The 14,458-nt window shown below is 45.0% G+C and overlaps 1 protein-coding gene across 3 annotated transcripts in view; it reads right to left on the bottom strand.

Moving 5' to 3' along the window:
* Nucleotides 1–9,054: 9,054 nt before the first annotated feature.
* Nucleotides 9,055–14,458, bottom strand: part of HEPH (hephaestin) — a 29,318-nt gene continuing 23,914 nt past the window's right edge. For all 3 annotated transcript variants that reach the window (XM_080554212.1, XM_080554213.1, XM_080554214.1), the window contains one exon: nt 9,055–14,059. In XM_080554212.1, coding sequence (XP_080410338.1) covers nt 13,815–14,059 — 245 coding nt within the window. In that variant the 3' untranslated portion in view covers nt 9,055–13,814. The remainder of the gene's footprint in view (nt 14,060–14,458) is intronic.

The raw sequence follows: 14,458 nt of genomic DNA, 5'->3' as shown, positions 1-14,458 counted from the left end.
ACGCAAACAGTTTCTTATAGCTGAAACACAGGGCTCAGAAGGTGTGCTGATGTCTATTCTGAATGCTTTGACAGCAAAGAAAAGCATGTTGCGGAGTGTTAGTGAGGAATATCCGTGCAAACTGAGATGTTTGACAGCATATTGGAAAGGGCTGGACAGGGGTTATCCAAGGCTGAAACAACAGTTGGACCAGAAGCACCAGACTGAGGTAATCTGCCACAAACTTCTGACAAACAGGAGAGAAGGTTAATGCTTCCAGGCCAGCAGATGTTGGCTTGGAGCCTGGGTGCAGAAAGTCAGGAGTGAGATGCGATTGAAGAGCTTTTGTGGACGACGCTCAGCCAGAATCATGGGGGCTCTTCCTGGTCCGCATGGAGTCTACTTGGCAGAGTCGCAACATGAGTCCTCTCTTACTGATGCCTTTGGATGACTTTTCCTAAACGTTATTTGAAGGGTTAGTAATGACATTGAAAGTTATGCTATCTGGCTGAGTGTCTGGGGTGAACTCCGATTTTCGTTTCCATGCTGGCTGCTTGAGTGAAATAATGTAGATAATGTTTATATAATTATGAAAAAACAAACAAACAAACAAACAAAAAAAAAACCTAAGTTAAAAGAAGATTGCCTGGTCTAGAAACTCAGGGCTTATATTTGATGGTGCTCAGAGAATCAAAAGTATTTCCTCCGTGCTACTGCAGCTCTGAAATTAACAGCTTTGTGGGCTTTTCAGTGACTTTTGTCACTGCATGCAAAGCTCAGCTCCCTCTGTCTTGGGCTGCGGCTGTGCACGCTCTGGAAAGCAGCCCCAGCAGCAGGGGCTTGCAGAGAAGGCCAGGCTGGTGGCAGGCTGCTCGCCCGGCCAGGCAGAGCTGGAGCTGGGACTGGAGGCCAGCTCTGGGCAGCAGTGGGCACTGGGAGGCTCTGCTGGCGGCTGGACTCCACCTGAGCCCTGAGCCTGGTCCTGCCCAGCCACCAGGCAGCAATCGTATCCCAAGGGCAGCTGCCACCTCCAGCAGCCACCCAGGTCAGTAGGGAGCTGCTTTCTATGCCAGGAACATGAGTAGGAGTAATGCTGCAGAAATCAAGAGCTTACATGGACGTTTCCCATTCTTCTGTTTCTTGTAGCACACTGCACAAGAGGAACACTTCATTGTAAGCAACAACTTAGTACTCTCCAGGTTCGTGTGGCATGGGAATTTTTCCCTCCCAGTCCTGCCTTTCTGCAGATGAGCTACCTCCTCGTCAATATGTGACTGTGCCTGATAAAATACGCTTGCCAGGAAATATCTTGCACTTGCCCATACAGAATGACATATGAGACACCTTATCTCTGCCAGACTTGAATTTTATTTGTATATTAGAGAAGTTAGAAAATATATGTAGGAAGGAGATAAAATAGCAATCTGGTAGAACTTGGAATACATGATAAGTTGCACACCTTATCTAAGCTATGTTTTTTTTTTCTTGTGATATTTATTGAGATGCTGCCACCCATCATGACACAGGGAATCAATGTTTGGGTTTCACTCAGTGCTGCAAGAAATGAGAGTTGGGGAATTCAGCAGTTTCTCTTAACTCTGTTCTGATAAAGCTCCCTGAAGCCTAGGAACAGGATAAAACAGTTTTTCTAGAGCACATTCCTCAATATTTCAGTTAATATGATGATAAATTTTATCCTGTTCCTTGACAACTGTGAACAAATATAGATTTGTAAAGTGATGGCACATTTTGACTAGCTGCGAGAATCTGTAAGTTCTTTTTTCTCTGATCACAGTCTTAGTTAAGTAGAAACAGTCTACTCTTAATAAGTGTAATGAATGTTCCCCACTTGCCAGACCTAGAAGACTCTTCAGGAGTAGGCTGAGTACCAACCCATGTTGGTAGGTGAGGGGCTTGTCTTTCCCAAGCCACTCACTGGTGTCTGACTACTTTCTAGGAGTCTAGTTTTGAAGAGGAATCCTTGGCTCCCTCCATGCATGGTTTGTCAGAAGTTTTGGGTACTTGCATCTGGCAGCTCACCACAATTTGCCAGCAGACAATGGAACCGTGGGTCATCATGTAGGTCTCTCATAGAGGTGTGAGATAAACTAAGATCACTGCTTGGGAGATGTCTACTTGGAAACCACTCAGATGAAATGCAATTCTGATTCATGACTAGGTTTGTTCTGGGAGCCTCCTTCCCTGACAAAGACCCTGAAAACTTTCATGCAGGTAATTCTGTGTTGCCTCACTTAACTATGCTCTGCAAGTTTAGCTAACCACATTTTTTCATAGCCAGCTGAGTAGTGCTATAACACATAACTGAGGGAATACCAGGGAGGAGCTTCCTCACTGACAGTTAAATGTGTCATTTTTGTATTTTCAGGATGTTTTAGCTACAAAAAAACAAATGCCACAGGTAGATGGCCCGTTGGAAAGATTCTTTATCACCTAAAACAAATTATTTCTTTTCCAATTCACAGAGTAGAATCTCTTTTCCATTACTTTAAAACAAAATACACAGGAATCAGCTGACTTTCCTCCATTCTGTTTAGTAATTTGTTTATCTTTAGCTTGCAGAAAACTGGGCAATTGCTTTCATCTTGCAGTCTAATTATAGACCCCAGAAAGGTGCAAATGAACATATGTAAACCTTCAAGTGGGGTTCATCAGACTTTAAAATGCCTGGTTTCCTTCTCCCCTAAACTACATTTCAAAGCATAACCTCCTGAGTGAGCTTTCATTTAAATTATTTTGTGTAGAGCATTCATATCCATGGCTGGTTTAACAGGAGGTGTGTACATGCTAGTTCGTGCAAGTAAGATGAGTCCGGATAGGGCTTAACATGAGGAGCATTTTTAATGTATTGGAACAGAAAATTCCAACTACGTGGTTATCTTTTTGGTAGTAAGTATTTTCTACACGTGTTTTTACAGACAAGCAGAGTGAAATCTCAGCTGCCATCAGACCCTGGAAGTCTGTACAATGCCTTACATGTGCATGTGCCTTACAGTCACAGCCCAATTATTCAGCACCTGGAAATGGTAAGGGCTGAGCAGACAGGAAAGTCTCAGAAATCATTGCTTTTTGAACTTTTAAAAGACTCCTTAACCGCAAAGAAAGAGCTCATAACTTGTTGCATAGCTCTTAGCAAAAGGAATTATTTCTGACATACTCATTTGCGGAGTTACCCTTGGGCTGAAATGACTGAGAACAAGCTGAAGGGTCCCAGGCTTCTCTGAACATTTATAAATGATGCTGGTTTCTGCATGGAGGGAAAGTAATCTAAAAGCAAGTGCCAGAATAAATATGTATAGCTTCCAGGTGAGCCGACGAACGCTCACAAGGCTTGCAAAGCAGTGAGGAACATGTGAGGAAAATGGCTGATTATACATCCAGTACTGTGGGAGAGAGATAAAAATGGGTGAGTGAATGAATCTGGGGCTTCATCAATCCAATCTAGATTTAAAACTTTCAGTTTAAGTAATAGCTAGATAAGGACTGAGAGCTTAGCCACCAAGAGGTGACAAACTGTCTACTTTGCAGACACAGGAAACAGAATCTGTATCAGCAATTGTTTCAGTAATTGCTAGAAGAGTTAGCTGTTCAGGCAGAAAGTGGTTCTTCCCTATAGCAGCCGTGGCACCTTTCTGGAGTACAGGTGTGGGTGTAGGACAGTCCAGCCGGGTATGTAATCGAGTAGTACTGGTAGAGTGCTTGCAGACCTTTAGATAGAAAGCACTTAAATAAATGTTATCACTGTAAAAATCACCACAAATGTTACCACAGTGCTCTTCTGAAACATGAGAGGGTTGATGTTATCTTCAACACATGGCCTGAGCTCCTGGCAAAATGGGGCTGAGGTGACTGCGTAGCGCACATACGCTGAAGTCGGCCAAATGTGACAGTAAAGTGGGAGACTCAAACCCATGCATTTCTTACCAGCATTGTGAAAATAAGGAGGTGGGCAGTGGAGAGAGACCCTCTTCACAGGAGCACTAAGGAGAGGCCAGGTGTGCTTGCCTGCTGCCTGCCGGGCTGTGCCAGGGTGGGGACCGCCAGAGGGGCTTCATGGAGGAATGGGTGCTGGGGTGTGCGAGGGACGGTGTCCCTGGAGGGTCTGTATGCCTGAGGGGAGCTGGAGGGACATGCTCTCCGCAGAAGAAATGTCAGGGGAGGCAAGCGGGCTGCTGAGCAAGGTGCATTTCCCGGGAAACCGCCCCCTTCAGTTCACACTGCAGGTGCCAACTTCCAAAAAAGGCCAGACACTGAGCCAAAAAATTCAGTAGAAAACTCAGTAGAAGGTGGTCTGAAAGAGAGGCTTGTACTTTTTCATAATTTAGTTGATTTCTCCAGAGTTGGCAGTATTCATGGCATAAATCACCGATCCTGATTTCTCTGAACATGTGCTTTAATGCCTTCTTGGACACCACGGCAGCACACGAGCATGGCCTGTTCCACCCAAGCATCATCCCACGCCACTCACTCCAAACCCTCTCAGTTATATGAAGGTGTCCAGTTATGAACAGGCACCTAATACATAACTGCAGTCAGCCTCATTTTCCCCTGGTAATAATATGCACTTCCCAAATATTTACAAGACCCAGATGTGGCATTGTCATGGCAACACACCTTTAAAACAAATACACTGTTTTTCTAAAATTCACAGTTTAGAGAGAAGAGGCATTAAAGCTTGACATTACAAATCACCCAAAGGGACAGTTCAAGGTGGAGGAGAACAGGGAGATGGAGAGGGAGGGAGGGGTAGAGAAGCAGGATACCCTAGGAGCAGTGGTCAGTGAAATGGGTCCTGGTGGGTATGCAGGGATGTACCCAACAAACAGCTGCACTCATGAAGCAGTACTGACACAATGGGGGGTTGGAGAGTCAGATAAATAAAGCAGTGGAAAGCAGCCTAAGAGAAAAGGATTAATAAGAAAGCCATAGTACAGCATCCTTGCATAGCTAGAGAGCTGACGGAGACCACAGACCTACTGAAGTGGTTGTATGGATCAGGATATGGGTAGTAGGTTATTGCTGAATTGTTTGCAAGACCGATTAAAAACGGGCAAAATCTGAGAAGGTGTTTGGTTTGATCAGATTCTATTTGGGCAAAATGGAATTTTGAAAAATTTGGAATTAAGAATGAAATGCCTGTGTGTCACTGAAAAGCCAACATCACCTATTTCTATTTAAATTCTTAGAAAATCATATAGCTAGCAGCAATTTATACCTGAAGCCTTTTGTAGGCTCTCAGAATGATGGCTGCTTCCTTATAGTGCCTTAGGCTGTGGTATGTAGGCATTAACTATGATATTATCTCAGCTGGTGCCCTTGAATGTTTCCACCCATTGTATTACCTTGGCTGAGCTGAATAATTCAAGACTCCTTTCCCCACAAACCCTCTAATTCTAATGTGAGCTTTGTAAACAGTCTTCAGTTTTTTAACACAGATCTGAACACGGTGACTTACCTTCACAGTGATTTATCTGAATTTCTCAAATAGGTGAAATATGCAGCCGCGTCTCACATCCTGAATCACTGCTGACAATGATTGGATGGTATGATGGATGATGGGCCTGCCGGGAATGTGTTGGCTAATGAAACATGGCAATCAGTTTTATCAAACCTTTGTACAGCTTCACCCGAGGGAAATCACATAACTCAGCCGTGACACCAGCAGCAGATTTCCCAGAGGCCTGCTTATAAAACAACAGTAAAACCTGATATTTATTACATCTACAATTTGCAATTTCACACTGAACCCTCCAGCCTGTGGAAACCATTCATCCCAGGAAAAGAGCGCCCACGAGGAAGCCATTTCTGAGCTATACATCTGCAATGGCATCGAAAGCATCAGAGCCATGATTACAATAGCTGGAGGCATCTCATCACACGCTGGGCTGCTCAGGCTGGCGATTAGCATTGCCAAGGGATCCTGGCTGGTTCTTCCAGCCTGACTCACAAAACACCCACAAGCTGAGGATCTCTAAAGCTTGCAGAGAGAAAAACAAGAGCTATGAGCTATTCCGTTAAAAAAGCTTGCAGCCAAGTCTTTAGACGGAGTGTAGAAGGACAAGGAGGCCTGTAGAAGCCAGAGGAGGTTTGGGCTCAGGAGAAAGTGGAAGCTGTTGTGCTAAAACTTCGAGATGTTCCTTGGCACTTTTCGGAAGGCTGTCTTGATTCAGTACCAATGGCTGCAGAAAAAGGACCGACTCCAAGGCACTGTGGGTTCTAGTCCTGGCCTGACCAGTTCACTGCCTCTTTGACCTTGAGCAAGTCAGGCACTTGTTCCTTTGTAATCTTCAGCTATTTAGCTTGCTAGCATTTTATAATAACAGATACGCTTACTCTGTAAGTCACAGATGACAGGAGGGATTGGGTAAATCTCCGGAAATGCAAAGGAGTAAGAGATGTGCGAAGAACTTGCATCAGGACTGTATGATACCGTTTTTTGAAGAAACAGTTTCAGTTATACTTTGTAAAAAATATATTAAACATTCTGGTAGCATCAAAACATCTTTGGAAACTGAAGGAATCATTTCCATTTCCTGTTGTGAACAGCTCTTGAAAGAGATTTCATGGTTGTGACATAAAATTATCTATTTTTTTTTCAGAAATCAGAACTGAAATGCATGTTTCAGTTTTATTGAAGCAAAAACTTTCACTTGTGTTTTTTCTTTTTTTTTTTTTTTTTTTTTGCGTTGGGGGGTGAAGCAAAGAGATTGCAACTTAAAATTTTGTCATGTCCTGAGAAACAGATAATGGTCAATGGTCATCATTTTTCAGCTTTACACATAGCTGCTTTTGTAACAGCATGGCAAGACAGAAGTTGGGCCCTTTTCATATGAAAACTGTACAATCCTCATGCAGGGTGGCAGATCCCCCAGTGGAAGAAACTCAGAGGACAATGAGAATCCCCCTGTGTGGCTACACAACTGTTTTAATAATATATGCTGTGCAAATGTTGAATGGGCTGCTGCAAAATGTGTATTCATAAGCATCTGTACGTTCATTTACAGATACAATGTTGAATGTTTAGGACAAATTGCAGATTAAATTAAAAAAAAAAAAAAAAAGATCCATCCCCAAAAGGATTATTTCTTTTGCAGTGGGAAGAAGAAGCAGAAGAGCAGCTTTGTGGGGTCACGTGCCAGTCGTAACGTAATTATTGTCTGTTCACAAAGTATTGATGAAAGGAGATTGACAAATACTTCAGTTCATTGCACCACAAATGAGTCGCTCTGGATGAGCCAGAGCACTGCGGTGCTTTCAGTGAAGTGTAATCCAGCTAACAAGTCACACATTTTTAAAACCCATGTCACTATTACATTTCGTGTGGTTTTGTTTTTTAACAAATTCAGAGTCTATAAATTCAGAGTCACAACCCCTATGTTTAGTCTTGTTCAACACATTAACGTTTGAACAGACAACTCAAATTTAACTCTAAGTCATTCAACCCACCATCTTCCAGCCATGGCAATAGCCGAGATCTGCAGAACAGCCGACCTGTACACACCAGAGGTGAAGTTACCGGAGGGGACACGCCAGCGGCCCCCCCAGCGTGGCGATGTCTGACGTGGGCCCTTTCCATACCTTGCTCTGAGCAGTGGCGCGGCGCTGGCGGCCCCGGCCAGGCAGCCCCAGGCAGGCAGCCCCTTCCCGCAGCACTGCTGCAGCCCCTGTGAAGGAGCAGGGAGGGAGGTAGACGCCCTGCCAGCACCCCAAGCTTGTTTGCTGCTCATTTTTTTTTCTCTTGGAACAAACCAGTCTGACCAAAAGCAGCCTGCTGCTCTGTGCTTACCCCTAAAATTCCAGCTTTCGTTTGAATAAAATAAGCCCTAAATATGAAAAATAGGGATTTGACAGGAAAGTGCCACAGGCAGGGTGTTCTGGAAGCTCCTTATGACAGATTCCAAAACTTCCAGCCACATCAGTGTTCTTCTGTACTGATAGAGATGCATTTTCTGTTATTCTTGATGATGCTGAATAACTTGAAAACTGTTCTTTCCTGTGCCCATCAGGCACGCTGCCAGCAGCAACATCAAAGCCATTTAACTGTCCCTTATTCAACACCCCATACTTTCTCCCACTAGGCTTACTCCTTTACTATTCCTTTCTGGCTTATCACAGAGCAGGTGATTATTTTTTTCTCTCTCCCTTTCCATGGATTAAGAATGCAGAATTAAAGCCATCTCTCAAGAACACCAGAGGATTTGAGGTTTATAAAGAACACCTGCTGAGTAATAGATTTACCTTCTCCAAAACAGACACACATTAACAAATTGATTTCCAAGACAGGCTGTATTTGAATTTTAACACCACAAATGCTAATTCCCAGTAAAAGCTGTTTCATCAATCACATGCCCAGTCTTGCTGTTCTCACACTGCCAGAATAGTCTGTGACTAAATTCATCATTTCTGAGACTGCTGTTTTGGCAAGTTTGGTACCTTGTGTACACGTACTGCTTCTCCCTTTTTCTCCCTTCTTCCCTCTGCAACTTTATTTAGCAAGAAGAGGTGCAAGTTCAAGCAAGTTCAGGTGCTTTTTTGGGCACTTTGGACATTGTGCTCCTCCACACAGCCCTTCCCCAGACTCTACCACATTCTTTCAAAGGTAGCTTCTCCACTGAAGCTGAAGAATAAACTTAAGACCTAGCATGCATTTTGATGGCATCTCCTTGCTTCACTGCGGTGTTACTGTGCTTATTCTGCCTCCTCAGCTGATCCCAGGCAGCTTCATTCTGCATATAGCACCTTGGTTCACAACAAGAGATTGGTTCAATGAAATTTCTTGCAAAGCCATAAGAAACACGAGTTTCATCTACAGTCTGTAGCAAAAGGCTTTTTTAAGTATGGGGAGTCTGTGTAACCTGCTGTTTATATCCAAGAAAATGTATCCTCCTTATAGTAAGGACAGACAGATCACCCAAAGCTGGACAATCTGGTGATTAGCCCTGACTTGTACCAAAAAAGACTGCATGAATATGGGAACAGAGAGAAAACACTCCCTGATGTAAAAGAAGTGAGCTATGCAATTCAAAAATGACAACAAACAACAACAACAAAACAAAGCACAGTTCAGGTCAGCTTTATTTTAATGGTCACATGCTACAAAATAAAAAGATACAACATTATGTTATCTGAAAAACTGCAGAAATTAATGTTAATTTAGGCATCGAGTTTTATTTCTACGCCAATAGAGTTTAAAATGCTTCCCAAAACAAAAGCTCAGGCTGACCGCACACCCCCATGCCCCAGGACAACAGGTGCTGCCCGCCATCGGGACCATCATTCACCAGGTGTCCCCCAAAAGGACACTGTAGAGCCCAGAAAAACTCAGGGGAGCACCAGCTGAAAGAAGAAAGGTACCATCATGATGGTCTTGGTCAACATTTTCTTCTATTTCTGCTTTTCAACCAACAATCCTAGCTGTCGTCCTCCTTTGCCGCTGAATTTTCTTTTTTAAGCTAAGCTTTCTTGGAGGTGCTGTCTTTAATCCTAATGCATTGCCATTCTAGAACTCCTCCTCCTCTGGATTTGCATGGACAGGTAACTACAGCTCTTGGACTTCCCACTGAGCAATAGGCAAGCACTAGGGAAGATTTAAGAAGTGGTTATGAGAGAAGATGACACTGTGAAAAGGCAATTTGAAGATAGTTTTGTTAAATCCTCTGCTGGCAATTATAAGATTGAATAGGAATAAGCTGAAGGCCAGCTTTTACCTTTACTCAGATCCATCCTCTGATCATAATCTTGCAGATCGCTTTGTTTTGGCAGCTATTGTGCTTGAATTCCTTTCCCCAAGCTTTATATATGCACATAGCTCTAGGCTCACAATTGTTCCTATAATTTGCTGTGCCAACAAAATTACAACCACTGCAAACAGTCCACATGATGATTATATATTACAAAGCAACTGCATGTTAAGCCACGTTATTTCAGAACCAAAGACTGCATTACACCTGAAAGACACTCAAATCTTTCTCAGACAATTACCACTGTTAGTCTTATTTTTTATGGTGTGCCACAGGTTAATTTGACATTGACTTCTGTGTTTTGAGAAAAAAAAATGAAAACAGCACTTAATACTTCCATTTGCAAATCCCAAAGGTATCCTGCTCTTTGACTTGCGTATCTCTCATGTTTGTAGCGTAAGTGGGAGTATAAAGGAAAGTCAGCTGGAACACTGGCCCTGGCACTGACGTGGAACATGGCAATAATTGTCCTCCCACTGAAGTACCATAGGGTTGATTATGCCTCTTACTGAGCAAGATGACAGCACTAATACAGGGCTTTTTATTTCAGCCCTCCTGCAAACGTCCAGCAGCTGCCATGTAAATGAGTAACTCCGCTTTGCAGTCACCTAACGCTGCCTGGAAGGGGGTCAGTGACTTTAACAGGTGAGTGGTCACATAGGTAAATGACTGAAAAGTTTATCAAGCCTAACTGGGGCCTAGGAAGGGTAATATTAGAGCTGCGGACAAAAAGCACTACTGTTAGTGAATACAGTATCAACTGCTTCTCATGCTTATCCCATACAAAACTTGAGAGACCGGCTCTTTCATGAAGATAGAACTGTACTGTTCTCATATTGGCAAAATGGTATGATGGGGGGGTTATTTGTTTATTGTTTTGGTTTTTGTTGTTGCTGTTGCTGCTGCTTGTTTGTAGCAAGCTCCCTAAAGCGGAGTATTTCATTCTGTGCTCACAAGCTAACAGATTACATGAACACTTCTAACTCTTTTCTGTGTGTATTATCTCAAATCAAGTGTGTAGTCTCCCTCCGTGGAGATATGAAACACCTGCCTGGACGTGGCCCTGGGCAACCATCTCTAGGTGGCCCTACTTAAGCAGGGGATGGACAAGATGATCCCCAGAGGTCCCTTCCAACCTCATCCTATGATTCTGTGATTTATGTTGAACCACTACAGAACAGTTTTCCTTAGCTAGTTTATTTTGCACTGGGAAAAGCAGTGGGAGCACCCCCAAGATTACTGCCTCAGCTCTGCAGGGGAGCTATTGCAGGGCAATTGTGCCTTACAACTCTGTCACCATTTTTAGGAAGGCCACACCTGCAGGTCATGCTAGGTCCTTCAGGTTTAACCACCATTCACACCCAGAACACTGTGTGGAGTCACCTACACATGCTCTGCACAATCACGGAAGGAAAGACAAAAACACAGAGAGCACTTCTCTCATGATATTTTTAAAGCGCTCAGAAACCATTAAATGTTACGTTTTGCTAACTTGTGCAGAAGTAGAGAAAAAGAGGAATGTCATCCCCGTGTCTCTCCATGGAACAACAGCATTGAGACTCTGTTCCTGCCCTCCATGCCTTCGAAGCTGACTCCTGGGTAGTCGTATGTGCATCAGGGATAAGCACAAACAAGACGCTGTAGGGTGCTCAGATAGAAGGCTTGCTGCCAAACATTTGCTCACGGGCTGCAGCTCACAGTCACCAGAACTGTGAAACATCTCTCCTCCTCCTCATCCTCCCACCGGCTGGTAGAACCAGCTTATGATCAGGGGCAGTTGTGAAGCTGCTTATAAACTGTTCTTCATCACACCGGATTTTGTTCCGACCTCTCCTCCCTCCTTCCCCCAACAAAAAGCTTTGTCAAAATGATGGGGTTTGTCCAAGCTTTCTCTTGAGTTTTCTCAGTCTGGGGTGAAATTGCTTATCAGAGGACACAGTCCTCTTCAGAAGAGCCACGCAGCTGAGGCCCTCTCTAGGGTGTGGGCTCAAGCCCTCCCTACCGGCCAAAGCTGGAGACCTCCACCACTCACGTTCCACGTGGCCCAAAGCCCACCGTTCACTGAAGAAGCTCTGACAGCCCCCTATTCAGGACGTACACGCAAGTCCAGACATCCCGCCCTCGTCCCCATGCTTCCCTGCTTCGGAGCCAGCACTGACCCCCAGGCCTGCTGCTGTCCAGCTTAGGGGCCTGGCCCCCAGGTGTGGGCCTGAAGAAAGGGGAACTTCCTCCTTTCTGCTTCCTTGAGGAAAGTGAACGGCCTTTAAAATAACTCCTTTATCTCAGAGTGGGCTGAGAACATTTTAGCTGTTTTTTCACAAGATGGGATAGAGGTGGAAGGTGGGGTGGGGGGAGTAAAGGGTTCCTGCCCAGTTCTTACTTGAGAGCTTCTGAAATTTGCCTAGGAGTGGGGAGCTTGAAAACCTCTGGTCTGCAGCAGCAGCTGAACCAGGGCTGACAATGAGCAGAGCGCCCATGTTCAGAGCATTCAACAGCCCTCCAGCTCTTCACCAGTCTTAATGAAGTGTAATGAAAGGAAATTAATGAGCTTTCTCCCCCTTCGCCAAAGTAAAGAGCAGCTGGAAATACGCAGGGATGCAATATGAATTGAGCATGATTAAGCACGTTATAACCATTGCTCTGAATAAAACAGAGCTGATACACCTAAAGAGCCTATAGCAGTCTCTTGTCATTAGAGCCATTTAGCTCGCTCTGCTTTAATTGCCTTTGAAAGCCACACAGAAAGGATTTCTTTTCTACCCTTTCCAATTTAAAACCAGGGACAGAAATATGTAAGCACCAACCCGCACCCATTTAGACGATGGGTCTCTGTGGGAGAAGCAGGCAGACGGGTACTTCACGAGGAACCGCTCGGTGCCTGATGTGCAGGGCAGCGTGGCTGTGCTGCGTGGGCACGGCTGCAGCTGGGGGACACGATGAGTGCGGAGCTCTGGGCTCCTGGGGGCTGTGCCACCCCCTGCAGCACTCTGGCTCCCAGCAGGCACCAGCCCGTGCGCTCCCCCAGGCTGGGGGGCACCACAGCCCCAGCCCCCAGCCCCTCTCCCACAGGCACCAGCAGCAGCAGCATGTCACTGCTGTCCTTCACCTTGGGGGGAAGCATTCCCATTTTTCTGCCCCAAACACGATCTGCAGCTCACACAAGACTTTAGCTCAGCTCATGGCATTAACTTGGCAACAGCCGAACTCCTGAGATAATTTCAGTAAAATGTATTTGAGAGAACAAACCACGTCACAGAACACCACAGCACTCTTGCTCCTGCTGCACAAGGAGCTGTACAGATGCTGAGGTGCAGCACTTCACTGGCAGAACTGCAACACAGGGAAGTCACCGGGATGCTCTGCAGCACTGGCGAAGCTATATCTCCCAGCACAAGGCACAGGACACCTGGTATCAGAACCCATCACCCGAGGTACTGAGAGCACAAGGAAACATCAGTGAGGCTGATGGTGAGGCACAGCTGTGGTCATGCTCCCCAGTGGAGCTCTCGCAGACACTGTGACGTGCACTGCCCTGAATTTACATCTGTCCAATTACTCATCAAAAAGCAGCAATTCAACTCTAAACTAACATTTTCTCTTCTGCGTTCTTACTTGATTCATAAAAAAATCACAGATTATTTTCCCCCTTCAGGTTAATTAATTTAAAGGTTCACAGGTCTGTTGGGAGACAATATCCGACTCAGCTTTGGCAAAGGAGCAAGACTGGAATCTGGACTAAGCTCTTCTGCTGAGAAAGACCAAGTGGAGTTGTTCTGGAGTGAAGAAAATATGGGAAATATTTCCTCTCTTTCTTGTGGATAAGTATTTTAGAAGGACCTTTTTACTCCTGTTGCTTGTCTTGAGTTGATTGAAAGGGTCCTCAGGTCTCCCCTGGATAGATATTTTCATTACAGAGCAGAGTGATGAGGAAGATAAACGAAGAGGTCAGGGCTCCAGCTTTCCCTCCTTAGCTCCTAGAAGTCTAGTGTACAATGGAAATGATGCCCCAAAATCTTTGCTGTAGACAATGACCCAGTCTCTGCTCCAAGCACACAGCCAGAAGTTTGTACAAAGCTTTTATAGCCCTGAATTCTTTTGAGACATGAGTTTGAATCCATCATCCAGGATAGACCTCCTGTTGCGTCTTAGCCTCCTTTGCCTCTCAAGGTAGATGACAACTCCCAGAAGGACAGCAGCAATCAGGAGGAGGACCAAGCCTGCAACAGCTAGACAGATGACTGCAGCTTCTACCTGCCCTACAGGCAACTTAGCTCCAAAAAGCCTGACCTTCTGGGACTCATCCATATTCTCCAGTGGTGTCCCTGAGAGAAAAAACAAAAAGATTGTGCCAGTGAGAACCAGAAATAACACAACTGAAAAGAAGCTAAAGAAAGACCCAACACAATCAAAGCAAGTCAAAGCAGACCCAATCACTGTCCATCCAACAGACCCTCATCCCTCAGGTCACACAAATTTGAGAATAAATGGTTCTTTCCCTAATTCACTCCACCCCAAGACCTCAGAGCTGTTCAGCCCTATCAACTAACCACTGCTAAACCCACCATAAAGGAGGTGGTCTAAGGTTGTGTGAGGAGTCAGTGGCCGAGCTAGGAAGAGAACTGAGAAGAGAACATGCATCCAGACAGAGGCTGCCGCGAGTTACCCACCCTGCTCCAAGCTCCCCCCCGCCCCCCAGCTTCTGCAGTTGCCCAGGCCACCAC

This window comes from Anser brachyrhynchus (assembly GCF_964034855.1).
Source record: "Anser brachyrhynchus genome assembly, chromosome: 13".
Taxonomy (NCBI): domain Eukaryota; kingdom Metazoa; phylum Chordata; class Aves; order Anseriformes; family Anatidae; genus Anser; species Anser brachyrhynchus.
The sequence above is the reverse complement of the archived record's forward strand: the minus strand, read 5'-3'. Positions and strand labels throughout refer to the sequence as shown.